Here is a 14,508-nt window from a genome sequence, read left to right on the forward strand (position 1 = left end):
ATTTCGATCAGTCTAAAAAAAATGCAGAATTCTGCATAAATGAGAAGTCTGCACTTATAGACCTTTTGTGGTTTTTAAACTTTCAGAACTGCTTTATAGAGTGTTAAAATACATTTTTATATATGCAGGCAGTATACAAATCTACATTTTGATCAGTCTTAAAAAAGCAGAATTCTACATTAATGAGAGGTCTGCATTTATAGACCTTGAGCAGTCAACTCTCACATCACATGACCAGTTTGTTTTATAAATGTGTGTGCGGGATCCTAATGTTAGAAGTGATCAGTTAGCATATGTATTTTCACTTTGCTCGATCTCTAAAGATTGTACTCCTAAAGTATTAGTCAACGAGTCAATGACAAAAAATAACTCAAGAAATGAGTTTCATTTACTACACAAGCTGTGAAAAGACATATGGTTTAGATATTGACTAACACATCATTAAAGAACTCCAATGGGTAGCAGTACTAAAATTAGGGTGATCAAGGAAGTTTCACCAGGGAGGTGGAAGGTCAAAATTTAGTACATGTTTCTCCTATGAAGGAAAGGGAAATTTGTATCTCCATGCTTTGAATTCGTTGAACTGAGACATTTAACAACAAGGGTTAAGTAAGAAAAAATATTTCGAAAGATAAATTTTAAAATGGGGCAACCTATAAAAACTGAAAGTGAAAGGGAGGAGGGTTAAAATCTTCCAATAGCTCTGAGCTGGCTTAGTGGTTTACTTAGCTGATTGATATAACATTTTCTGTATATGATAATGGGACTTATTCATTATAATTAGTTGATTTGAGTAGATGCACAACTTTAATCAAATATTTTTCTAGTTGGGATTAGGTTGTCTGATGTGTGGAAAGGCCCTTAAAGGAACACTACTTGAACATTGATTATAGATTATATATTGCTCTTGAGTAATGGCAGTTTCAACTAAATGTTTTACTGCATGCCATTTTGTCATTGAAATCACCTAGCTTAGAATCAGAATCCAATTCATTGTCTTCCATTTGTAAATTTTGGCAATCACCATCACACTTGTAAGCCTCGGAGTATAGCAACCCAAATTTCTTGCAGTGATATTGAAAGCAACGGCTTTTTGTATTGACACATTTAATTATACAGTGGAATTTGTGATACTTCAACTTATACAAAGTCTGGTATAAGAAGAATGGGCTGCAATACTTGGATATAAATGAACATTTGAAAGTTTCCCATTTGAATGTGTATATATTTAACACAACAGTTTATTTATGGGAATTTGGTACTATCAAATGCTTTCTTTGTGAATATGCAAATCATCTTGTCCTGGTACAATTTGTGCTGATAACTGATAAACTATATGTTGAATCATATCCTGTTAAAGCATGAATTTCTGATAGATATTTACAGACTTCCGTTCCTACAGATGAAATAGTGTTGTGAATGACATGGTACTTTTTCTTTGTCATAGATCCAGTAAGAAAGAACAGTTCATATGCACCATTGTCATTATAATGATGACAGAATTGTTATGTCAGTATCAGTAGAATAGAGAATAATTGTATCATAGCCATTGGCTTTGGATTACATGCAGTGCAACAGATAAAATATAGTTTTACGAAAATAAACTTTTGATATATAGTTAGGAGGTCCTGAAGGTTATGCAAATGAAATGTGAAAATTATAAGATGAATAAAAGTGTTTTTAATCTTAGCATAAAAATTACCTTACACTCAGACTAGCCTGAGTCAAACTTTGACTCCATAAATTCACAGACTAATCTTTGGTAAAAATACTTAGTTAAAAACTAAAGACTTTTAATATTTAATAAAAGCTTGCCAAATATTGTGAAGATAGACTTAGAACCTTCAGATTTATCTTATCTACAATTTCATGGTTATGAGTTCAGTCATTTTGATTGACCCCTTATGTATAGAGTTAAAAAGAGCTATTGTTTTTTCTTACTTGTTTTGAAAAATAATCCACTGTAATTATGGAAAGTACCACAAATGATTAAACATGCAACTGGTGAGATAACTGGAGGTCAAATTTCACAAACGATTATCTTTGGCACAGTTATTACATGCTTTCAAGGGTCACATGAAACTGATGACCCCTAAATGCTATTCCAATGTTATGCTTTTATTAAAATGTGATCAAACATTTAAATTCTAAGCTTTGAAATTAATTCAATTTCTTGTCTTAATTTACATTTTGAGAATAAGTATATTTAATGGTCAGAAAAGCCATAAACCCTGGCCACACACATTTTTGTACTGCTTCCTATTTCATACAACCCGGGGATGTGTGTGTGTGTGTCTAAATCATTTGGATTTTTCTCATTCAGCTTTAAAAGTAAACATAAATTAATTTTCACAGCCCTGGCTTCCTGAATATGTATACATTTTTTGAATTATTAATCTCTGAAATTAATTAATATCCTCAACAATATGATAACCCTTGAGATTCCTATTTCTGTGTGGCTTATATATTGCAACTGTTATCAATTTTCAAAATAGTAATTATCTGATCTGTATATTTTCATCTTACATTTAACTAACTCTACCTATATAATTACTTTCATGTCTTTTTGTAGAATATGTCTTAAATCTGTATAGCTTGTATGTTAATAGTGATACCTGCTTTCTAATTTCACCATAGGTGTCTTAATTTAATCCTAAAAGGTGGTTTTGATATCAATACTATGAATGAAGAGAGGCAGACACCATTGCATATTGCTGTTACTTTAGGTAACAAAGAAATAATAAATCATCTACTAAAAAATGGTGCTGACCCTATGGCTTATTCCAAGGTAATGAAAAGTCATTAAATTACTTTTAATGTAAGATTATATTTATATTTTGAAAATAGCTATGTTACCAGATGTACTTTAATAAAAGGGAAAAAATAAACATTTAAACTAAACCAAATTCAAATAAAGATGATGTACTTTGATATTTTTGAATCTAATTTTTTTAAAATATATTTTACATAATTGCTTGTTTAGGTTGCCCAGGTTTTAAATCAGTGTAGCAAAATATGCTGAGTATACTTTGAAATTCAGGATTCAAATATATATTTGATCTCTTGTCTGGACAGATAAACAGCTGAAACCTGGGTGATCTGTTGACTTTTGTATTTGCCAATTTCAGAATGTCATATTTTGTGGCATATCCATTTAAATTTCATTTTCAATATTTTCCTGGGTGTAATAAGACTTTCCCCAACAAATTAGAAGTGTTGATTTTTATACATAATATTTATACATTCACTTCTCTGCATGACATGGCATTTATTTTTACATTAGCTCTTTGAAATTGTCTTTTGTTAATATAGTAAATTGCTTTGCTTTGATACTTTACATGTTTTAGTCAAGTTGCTCAGTTTTTACTTCACATAGGTGTTCACTTCGTTTTGTATATTTTTGATATTTTATGAAACAATAATAAAAACATGCTTCTTTCTATAAAACTGTACCATCATGATAATTTTGTGATGGTATTTTATGCCATTTTGAACTCTGCATACCATCATGCCTAATTGTTGTTTTATAAACAGCCATTGAGCCTTTATTATTATTTGCTGTCACGTGTCATGTTTTTAGTGTTACGTAATTCTGAACTGTTGTATAGTTGAGTTTTCTAACCTCTTCTGACTTATTATTTTTACTTAATAACTGAATGTAATTAATATTTTTGGTATCTAAGTTTACAATTCAGTTTTTTTCCTAGTTCTGTTTAACATTTTTTACCTATGTATCTTGCTTGTTTATGAAACATTCTTAAACAGTCTGTCAGTATGCAGAAGGGTTCTAGTGTGTTTTAAATTTTTTCCATCTTGTTTGGCTGTTTGGGCCTACTTTTCTTCATTATTGATGTTCAAACCAATATATCTCTTGCTTGGCTCTTGCTTCTCCATTTAATAGTTTGAAACAAGCCAGTGTATAAAATAATAAAAGTGATCATCCATTGGTTATGAGCTGAATCTAAAGACAGTAAAAAAGGCTTTTTAATGGCTACAGTTAGAGCACACAAAAAGTAAAAGTAAAATTAATTATTACCATTTTTTCTTTTTTGAGTGTGCTTTCTATTCATCTTCTATTACTGGACACTTCTGTGTAGGACCAAGTTTTGTTTCAAACTCTCTCTCTCTCTTCTTCCTGCTTTTCCTCTTTTTAATAGGTCATCTCTGTGTTTTGATATTTAAGATATGATATTGAGATTTTAGGACTTTTTAGCTCGATCTGTGTTTGGAGTTTTATCTCTTGATTTTATCCTTGTACTGGGTATTTTCTTGCTAATTATAGCTATCTACTTAGCTTTGTTTATTTCATTTTCATTTTTCTAGTGGCTTTACCTCTTAACCTGTGTTATGATGGTTGTCATTTTTATGCATGTTGTTCCCCTTTTTCTCAAGCTGTTGGTTCCACTGGGTGTTCTGGACTTTTCTGGCCTCATCCTCTCTACATTCTCTCTTTTACAGGTTTTCTTTGCCTCCTAAATTTTATATTTACAAGTGATTGTACCAGAGGTAATCTTTATTACTATTTTAATAAATTTTCAGTGCTGACTGAAGGATAGAAACCATTATTTAATGAAGACGACAAACAACTTCAGAAAAAATGTTTAATTTCTCATACCTGACATTTCAGCTTACACCTTTTTCAAGGGGCTGTGAATGTCACCGGTTACCAATCTGATTTTAAATTACAGTAACCGAAAACAAAATACAGCTACAACAACATAACAGAAAATTGTACGTGATACAAATATAGTCTAAAAGTTTTGAGTCATTGATCATAAAAATAGAGAAAATGTTAAAAGGGCCAGGCATTGTACCTATTAATGGAAGGGCATCTGGATTGAATCAAAAGTGATTTCTTATATTTTCTGTCGAGAAAATTGTCACAAGTTTCTAAAATTTTGATTGTATAAGTTGTCCCATTGATTGTTCCATGTTCGTTTAAGTAATGTTCAGTTGTAGCTTCTTTGTTGTCAAGATTACCAGTGGCACAAATGTGTTCTTTGAAATAATCGTGTATTGGATGACTGGATTCACCTATATATGTGGCCAAACACTGTGTACAGTGTTTTTAAGTGTGCAGGACTTCTCTAAGGCATTCATCTTTGCAAAACACTTTTTGGATTTACATGTATTGTCATTATTAAAGGCTGAACTAGTGAATATTCTTCAGTTTTCTACCAGGTTTTAGTATGATTTTGATATTCAAACCAGATCTTCTAATTGCATGATGAAGCGAGTAGCTAAAGGTTCATCCACGAAGAGCATAATCCATGAAACAGTGTCTTGATGTGGTAGTTTCTTTTTTTGATGTCATTTGTTAATATCTTGTGAATCAAAACTGTGAAATGTCTTAGTAATGTAACTATATGGGTAGTAATTGGACAACATTATCTTTTGAAGTTTATCCTGGTTTGGGTTTTACTGCCCATGGTGTTGCAGATTTTCCAATTCTATTAAGTTGACCAATAAAGACACCTCGTTTGGTAGCTGGTAGATGGTGTGAGTTATAATGTAGAATAAATAATAGGTTTAACACATGGTTTAGTATATATGGAAGTAACAGGTTTGTTGTTTACAATAGTGACCATGGTATCAAGAAAGGGTATAAATTTCTGAACGTTATTGGTATCAGTAAGTGTGAGCATTATGTTGGAGTGTTGATTATTAAGAAATTCAACCAATTCCAAAAGAGAAGGGAGTCTATGATTACATATACCAAAAATGTCGTTAATATATCTGTACCATCTAGTTGGTTCAAGATTAGTTTCAAAATTTCACTGAGTAAGAGCTGATGATTCAAAGAAATGCATAAAAATAGAGGCCACGACAACAGCAATATTATTGCCCAAAGAGATGCTTTTCCTTATTTTGTAGAGAGTTGAATCAAATTTGAAGTAACTGTTGTTGAGAATAAATCTGAGAGAATTTTCAATGACTTCTGTAGGAATATTAATGGTAGTATAACAGCTAGTCGATCTAAGAAGATTCATAACCAAGCTTATACTTTCTTTTATTGGAATGGAAGGATACATGGAAATGACATCAAGAGTAAAGAGGATAGTGTTCAAATTTATCTGTAAATCATTTCTGCAGAACCTGTTGAGAAAGCCATTGGTGCTATTAAGGTGTAAAGGTATTTTGTTGATAGAGAGGGTGAAGTAACTTTTCAAGTAGTCATGATACAGACACTAAAGGAGAGTTGCATATGGAGACTATGGATCTTAGGGGTGTATCAGGTTTATGATCTTTGGGTAATTCATACAGTTTTGTGGGTTTTGAATGAGATGGCCTAAGGTTATCAAGAAGTCACATGAGTATAGTGGTTTTGCTTTTAAATTGCTCCAAAATGTCTTTAGCATTTCTTTGCCGTTCTTTTGTAGGGTCTTTCTTAAGTGGTTCATAACTAGAGGTATCATCGAGATGTACCTTAATTTTTTCTACATAGCTGGATGAATTCATTACAACAAAACCTTTACATTTGTCACTCACTTTAACAATTACTTGATCATTCTTTTTTAACTCGTTCATAGCTAACCATTCATTTTTTTGAAATATTATATTTTATATGATAATTTCTAAAACTATTTAAATTCCTGTCAACATCATTTTTAAGCTTCTCAATATTCTCTCCTGTAGTAGGGCACGCTCTGGGAGGTTATGCATTTTGGAAGGTTACAGGAGTAAGATTAAATTGTGATTCATCCACATTATTTGAGTTAGATATGTTTATATTGGAAGAATAATGTTTTTCTTGAACATGCTCCCTTTCATCACTACCTCATGTCTTTAGAGGACTTTACTTAATATTGAATTCATACATCAAACACAAAATACATGATACTAAAAGGGTATCAACACTTTTCATGTGTTTTCAATCATTAGTTGATTAATGAACAAAAAAAATTGATTTTATTTTTACATGTGGCTTTAATTGTATATTGAGCTTAATTACATTTATAATAATTTTGATTAATATTTTAAATGATATTTCATTCCTTATGATTGTTTTTAACAGGTTGTAATTTCTTAATGACATCTGAGAGCAATAGTAAAATGATATAAAGAATAATAGGATTTCTCAGTGCTGAGCTTAAGTCAGCTTTAATTACTGAAAGGCACATATGGGTCATAGAATTTCCTGGAAGTCAAGGAAAAACCAAAGGTTTCCCAGATATTGAAAGCCGGAGAAGTTTCATGAATTCTAGCTATGCTTATGGAATGTCATGGAAAATCAAATAGAGGGTGAGGTGAGCTTAATACAAAAAATTGAGTGGAATATACTGACCCTGAATGATCATGGCAAGTCATGGAATTTTGCATTCTTTGAAGTGTATGAACCCTGTTACTGTGTATAATCAACATACAGTACTTAAAGCTATGTTTTATTATTTTAGTAAACAAAGGTAATCTTATTTAAATATTTGAAAGAACTGTTATTTAAAATTCACACAAGTTTTTTTATTGGTTGTACATAGTAAATCTTTTTGCGAAGAAAATAAACAAAAGTTTTACTACGTACAATCAGTGGAAAAATGTGTGAAAGATAATCTATATTCTTTGTATATGATTACTAAACAAGTTGCACCATTTTTTTCTTGTTTTACTTTTTCAAACTTATATCATTCTCTGACTTAAATCATCAAATGTCAGCTATTGGTTCTTTTATAATTTAATGTTTTATACATTTCTCACATTTTCTGTTTTATATAAGGACAATAGAACTCCATTACATGAAGCTGTTAGACATAATAAACCTGATATTCTGTGGGTCCTGCTCCAGCATGTACCAGTAACTAGCTTGCAGGATTCTGAGATGAGAACAAATGTAAAAAACCTCAATTTATCACTGATTCATCTAGCGGTTAACAATAATCTAAAGGTACGTGTGCATGCATATGTCGTTAATGTATCTAAACCTAGAAACAGTAGTAGTTTCTGACCATTGAGAATTTGTTTAAAAAAAACTGTGTAAAAAATTACTGATAGTAACCAAGCATGAAAACTTGTGTCGTTAATGTATCTAAACCTAGAAACAGTAGTAGTTTCTGACCATGTGTAAAAAATTACTGATAGTAACCAAGCATGAAAACTTGTTTAAATGTTATTTTAATTCTTTTATAATGATTGTAGAGTTCATTCTTCCTAAAGTTAAAAAGACAAGCATACCAATTGAAAACCACAGAATTTATACAAGTTATCATTAATCTCTGATCAAAGTAATTTATATACATAGATAAAAAGTAAAAGCTATACCACTAACAAATATAGCCAATTTAATATACTGTCCTTATTTATAATGATAAAATTGCTTTGATTCATCAGTTGGGTATGTTTGGTGTTATCAATAACATCTCACAAAGTTTGGCCAGCTAATAAGATTTAGGTTAGTCAAAATTCCTCTACTAAGTTAGCATGTAAAATAATCCTTATAATAAAATGTATTTAATAAATAAATAATGAAAACTATATATTTTAAACATTTTAATAATGCTATTAATGAAACTAACTAAAAAAAGAAGAGAATATAGCATAATGACAAAACTAGTTGTTTGTTTCATGTTTACCAATTCACTGTTCCTTGAAAGTTATAAAGTAAACTTAAAGTTCATGAACCATTTGTCTGAGAAAAATACAGCCATTCCATTCACATGAAATTAACTGAGCCAGTTGATGATTTTCCTTGCATATTCTCATTCTGTGCCAAAATACTTGTATATAAAAAAAAGACACATTACAGTAGTCTTTTTGAAGTACTAGCTAGCTCATATTTTTCTTGTATGGTGAATAATATGAATAATATTTTAGTTGTTACAATTGACAAAACATCTTTAGTACACAAACCTCAGAAGTTACAATTTCAGGTGTGCTTATCTGTAATATTTTGTAGAATGTAAGTACTATTAAGTAGACTTATAAAATATTTTTGTTTAATTTGGTATTCTAATGGTTGAAGTATTTGTAGGAAATTTAGCTTTTTCTTGAAGATGATTTTTAAAGTTTTGTTGAGAAACTGATAGTTATGAGTCTTTTGAGCAATAATTTAATTTGCTGTATAGAAAAAAGGACTAAAAACATTTCTCTAAAGTTTGCCAAAGCCAAAAAAAGTTTAAAATTATATCAAAATCCTAATTAACAATCCATCTTGTTTTAAAAAACTTTTTTTAAACCGAAATAAATCTTCTGTCTTCAAGAGAATCACGCTACTTTTATACGAGTACTGCATTTATTAAATAATGAAAAAGTTGAATAGTATTTATAAGCAGTGGCATAAAATCTCTTGTAATAATCAAATATCATCGTGGACCAAATAAGAATCCATCTCTCTAGACTTTTATATGTAAAATATTTTAAGTAACTCTAGATTGATTAAAATTTTAGTAACTAAAAGATCAGCTAAAATGTAACTGCTAAGGCTTCAACTTAATTATTTTTCAGCTACTAGAGTTTATGAAGATAGACTAGGACTGTTTTATGTTTTTAAATGAAACTGTTTAGAAATTTTCCATTGTATAATTAATCACATTAATTAACATTTCCTGTATGAGATTAGTATTAAGAATGTAACATAATCTATAACCAGTTTGATTTGTATCAAGTAGATGCATCCTCAAAATTGTAATATTTCAATTGAAACACATACAAAAATAGTTTATTAATATTAACTTCTGATCAGAGAAGTATTTTCAAATTTCTGAAATAGAGAATAACTTTATATATCAAGATAATTTATTAAGTTTTCTATTAGAAAAAAAAAGGTTAAACTTATTGTCCTAATTTGATTTTCAGGGTTGTCTAGCAGTATTACTAAGTGCCACAAGAATCTTAGATGAAACCAGTTCATTGAAAGATTCACTGCAAGAAATGGTAAAGGAAGTAGCATCTTCTCTTCTAGAAGATGAAGGTACTAATTTGTTATGTTGCTGTCACAAAGTACATAAAATGTTCTCTTCTAAAAATAGAGGAGTATGTAAATGGTTTAATAACTATATATATATTTAAAATGTTCATTAAATACATTTGATGTTTTTGTGTAATTTTGCATCTGCAGTTTTTTCTAAGTTGTTAAATATATATTTAGTTGATTTGAGAGACCATTTCAACTTCATTAAAACCTCCAAAAAACTATTTTATAAGTAAAAGCATAAATTTTAATGTAAATTCAGTTATTTTCTTCTTTAAACCGGCTACTTTTTAGGGATGGGTACTTTTGCTTGTCATTTATAATCATAGGTGCTGATCATTGGGGAGAGAGGGGAACAAATCTCCTTAACCCCTACACAGCTTCAGTACCAGTAACTATTGTATTAACATTAAAATTTTTTCTAAAGCTAAGTAACAATAATCATATCATTCTTCTACTTGGGAAAACAGTGTGTACAATAGTAATTAATGACCTAAAGGTTCCAAGTTCCTGTAATGCACACTGAGTGCATTATTATGTATGTATTGGTACATTCACGTGTAATACTGAAAATGAAGACAAAGCTTAGAGATGGGCTAAGTGGTTCTTGCAATTTTGGTTTCTCTGTTTAAGTAATTTGTTTTGTTCTTCAGAGAACTAGTGTAGCACAAAATAACTTCTAAACTAGCAATAAAGTGAGAAATCGTGTATTATTTTTATTTTTCATTGTGTTTGGTTTCTATGGTTATTTTGATGCCAAATACAACACTTTTTCCTTGAATGATTCCAAGTAATGTCTATTTGAGATTTTAACAAATGATAGTTCATATGCCTGAACATAGAACATTTTAGGAAAATTATCATAAAAGCTTAAGAGAAATCTTTCCGGGACACTGGTTTTGTACATTGACATTCAAAAGTGTCAGGGTAAGCCAAACTTATAACATTAACCCTTTCCAGCATGGTATCTTAGTTTTTTACAGAGGTAAAATGCTGATATGATTTTTCTAACTTGAGACCATTGTGAACTTTAGCTTCATATTTAGCCCCCCTCATTGGTTTATGTAATTTTCTGCTAAATTCTTCTACAATACAAGAAAGGATATCCCTATACATGGCTGCACATCTGTCTCCAAACAGTTTATCTTTTTTAATTTTTAATCTTCCATTAAAAAAAGCAGTGATATTGTAGTTATTACCTTTAACTATTCATGAATTTACTGGTTACCATACTTTCTTTTCTTGGTATGTAGCTTGTGATGTATATTATTGTGTGTCTTCCAGGTCTCCATTGGAATCGTGTACTTAGTATCTACAGAGAGTAGTTATCTATTATTTAAAGGAAAAACTGAAAATCTTTTTTTTTTTTGCATCCTCCATAGATCATTTTATAAGATAAAACAGAGCATGTGAATATTCAAACTGAGTTTCTAATTATATTAATAATTTCATTCACAAGTTGTTGGGTTATTTCTATAAAGTGGAAAGTTACATTTTGGGTGGTTATTATTTTTTTCTGTTTATTTATTTTTACCAAATCAGTATTTTCTGTAGGAAAAGATAAACTTATCCATCACTGCTTCATGTTTCCCACTTATCAAAGCAAATTATTTAATGTCAGCTTTGAAACTGCTCTGCTGATAATTTGAATTACTAAAATGCATAATATTTCATTTATTTTGTACTTGCTATGAAGTGTTTAATTAATGAAACACAACATTATGTTCTTTTTTCCTTTTCACATCAGCAGCTTTGTTATATAATGAATGTATAACGTGAATACTCTTTGTTGTGTGTAATTCTTACTAATAGATAAAATGAATTAAATATACAAAAATATTTCACTTGCAACATAATGGTGATTTAATGAAAAATAAACCTATGCTCTTGTTTTCTAGATGTACAGCACCACAAAACCTGTGATGTTGTAGTATCAGTAAAACATTTGGAAAAAGTTCAGCTTCACCCCATTGGTTTCCATTGGACTTGGAAAAGCAACCTCATAGGTGCAGTTGTGGTTAATCCTTTGACCACTTGGAATACCTTGGAACAACAGCTTAGTGTTTTGATTAATCAGTACTGGAGTTCCTTATGTAAACCTCTGACTTTCAATATTAGTGGACCTAATAGACAGAACAGTAAGGTAAAAGTGGCTGGACTCGGATTGTCTTGGGAGGACATTCAAAGCATAGTTATTGGTATGTTGATTTGGTATTCTTATATCACTTTCAGCTGAAATTAACTGTTTAGTATCAGAGCCTTGTGATGTGGAGATTTGTAGTGAAAAATTCTGTAGTGTTTCCTAGTATAATGATAAAAATCTACTGCATAGTGTAAATATAACTTTAGGTTGTTTTTATTAGAAAGAACTTACCAAGAATGGATTCTAGATGGTTATACTTAATATTAGTTTAATTGATATTGTCATTAACTATAACTATAAAGTGGATCAGTTCAATTGTACCATTAATAAGAAGGCTATTACACAAGTGATTACAGTCTCCTCAGATAAAGCACCTGAATGTTCTTAATAACCATTCATAGCAGTAATTATGAGTTAAATATAGTAGAAACACTAGGTTTATATAACTTGTCCTATTTCGATGTAATAGTACAGAAGGTCACTGGAATATTGTTAAATATTAAATGGTTTTATTTAGCCTTTTTCAAAATGAAAACAGCAATCAGAGAGAATGTTTACACTTTTGTGATTGGATTTGAAATAAAATATTGTTTTTTCATACATTTGTTGATTGAAATTTGAAGTAACTTCTGACACAAACAATGTTGTAAAAGACTAAAAACAAATTTTTTTGTCACTTTAGGTCCCATTTATTGGAGTAAAGGGTCTCATGAAATCTATACAACTCCATGTCAGCTTGTAAATTTATTTGCCACCAAAAATGTTGTTCTTTATTTAAAAGGTATAATTTGTTTTTCTCATTAAATGTAGTAAAAAATATTTTAAATATTTTAAAATATGATAATTATGTAGATGGTAAATGAGTGTTACAAATCTATTAAACATTTTTATCTTTAGAAGTAAAACGTTTCTTTTTAATTGTATAATTTTTTTATAAGCATAGTTTTAATGTAATTGCAACTTAACAATGTCCATTTAATAGTACTCTAGAAGTTTTCCAAGCATATTTGGTGAAACCTTTATGCTCATGTAATGACTGTTGAAATTAAATTCATGATACATTTACTACATTTGAGTTACAGATTGAAATCAAATTATTTTTTCACACAGTAGGATTTTAATTTGATTTTTTATGAAATCAGTATAACTGTAAAATTATTGTTTAACTTTTCCTTGCCACTACTTGTTTATATTTTTGCTATTTTCACCACTCGAATGTTTGAAAATATTATTTATATAGTGGATCAAAACTGATGATTGTTTTTAGCAGAATTCTTTACTTTTATAAATATATTACAGCTGTGCTTTGTTTTGGTACAGAATTAGGGTAAATTGCATATTATTTCTCTTTTAACACACATTGAACTTTTATCATAATTCTTGGGCTGTTACCATGTGTCCTAAATCAGTGATTCACAATCTTTTACACTGAGGCATAGGACTTAAATTATATCATAACCCCAAAGAGACTTTGAAAGAAAGTTAAGGACATATGTAATAGGAGATATAAGGCATTTACAGTAGTATGTTAAATTACAAGATGGGTCACAGGTGAAAGGCCATGTCATCTCGTTTGTTGACTTGCATTCAATATTTTATTGAACTACTATTTCATGGATTTATGTCAATAAATTTGGTACCAAATTGTAGATTATAATTCAAATTTTTGAACTATAAATTACTCAATTTGTTAATTTAAAAGAAAATATTTAAAAACACAGATAAATATCTATTTTTGTGTGTGTCACGTGGTATGTTGAATGCAGCACTGGTTCAAATTAGATGTTTGTGAAGTCAAAATACTAAGTCTATTGTTTCATATGAATTAGAAACTCAAGTTACAGATATTGATAAGCTATAATATAAAATAAGAAGATATTATCTTTTCTGTTTGCTAAGATATTGCTCACATAATAAATCAAACACAGTGGCACCCCGCTCACCTCTTTTCATTTTTGAAAATACTCCCTTATATACACTTACTTCTATATATGACATGAATAACCAATTGGAAGCTCAGAATGTTTCCCTAGTGGTTTTTTCAGCCTTTCTAATGTTTCTTTCACCAATTCTTTTTTTTTGAATCAAGATTTCAATGAGGTAGGTTGTGTCTTTAGTCTGCTTGAAATTTCATATTGTTTTTAGACCCAAATACAGCATAGTTAGTAAGCTTGATAAATTATAGTAGAATTCTATGGTATTAATGTAGTAATTTATGATTTTTTAGTTATTCAAAAGTTTATATAAAACCTTAAAAAAATATTTTGTTTCATATCCTCCACGTGCAAAATTTTTAAACGCTTAGCAACCTACGTCAAGCAGCAACCAAGTACAAAGGTCGTAACTAGAAGAGAATTGTTTGCGTTACTTCTTTATTTAGTTTTCTATGTTTTAAGAAAAATAAGTTTAAGAATGTATTTGTAAACTGTAATAATGTATATACACATATAATGTATTATAACTG

At 29.7% G+C, this 14,508-nt stretch overlaps 1 protein-coding gene across 1 annotated transcript in view; it reads left to right on the forward strand.

Annotated features, from left to right (window-relative positions):
- LOC106458068 (cortactin-binding protein 2-like) overlaps positions 1–14,508 on the forward strand; it is a 119,925-nt gene that overhangs the window by 75,466 nt on the left and 29,951 nt on the right. The window contains exons 11-15 of the mRNA XM_022384202.1: positions 2,638–2,788; positions 7,712–7,879; positions 9,787–9,901; positions 11,800–12,099; positions 12,727–12,825. Of these exons, the coding sequence (XP_022239910.1) occupies positions 2,638–2,788; positions 7,712–7,879; positions 9,787–9,901; positions 11,800–12,099; positions 12,727–12,825 (833 nt within the window). The remainder of the gene's footprint in view (positions 1–2,637; positions 2,789–7,711; positions 7,880–9,786; positions 9,902–11,799; positions 12,100–12,726; positions 12,826–14,508) is intronic.

Source organism: Limulus polyphemus, unplaced genomic scaffold (assembly GCF_000517525.1).
Source record: "Limulus polyphemus unplaced genomic scaffold, Limulus_polyphemus-2.1.2 Scaffold412, whole genome shotgun sequence".
In the NCBI taxonomy this organism is placed as follows: Eukaryota; Metazoa; Arthropoda; class Merostomata; order Xiphosura; family Limulidae; genus Limulus; species Limulus polyphemus.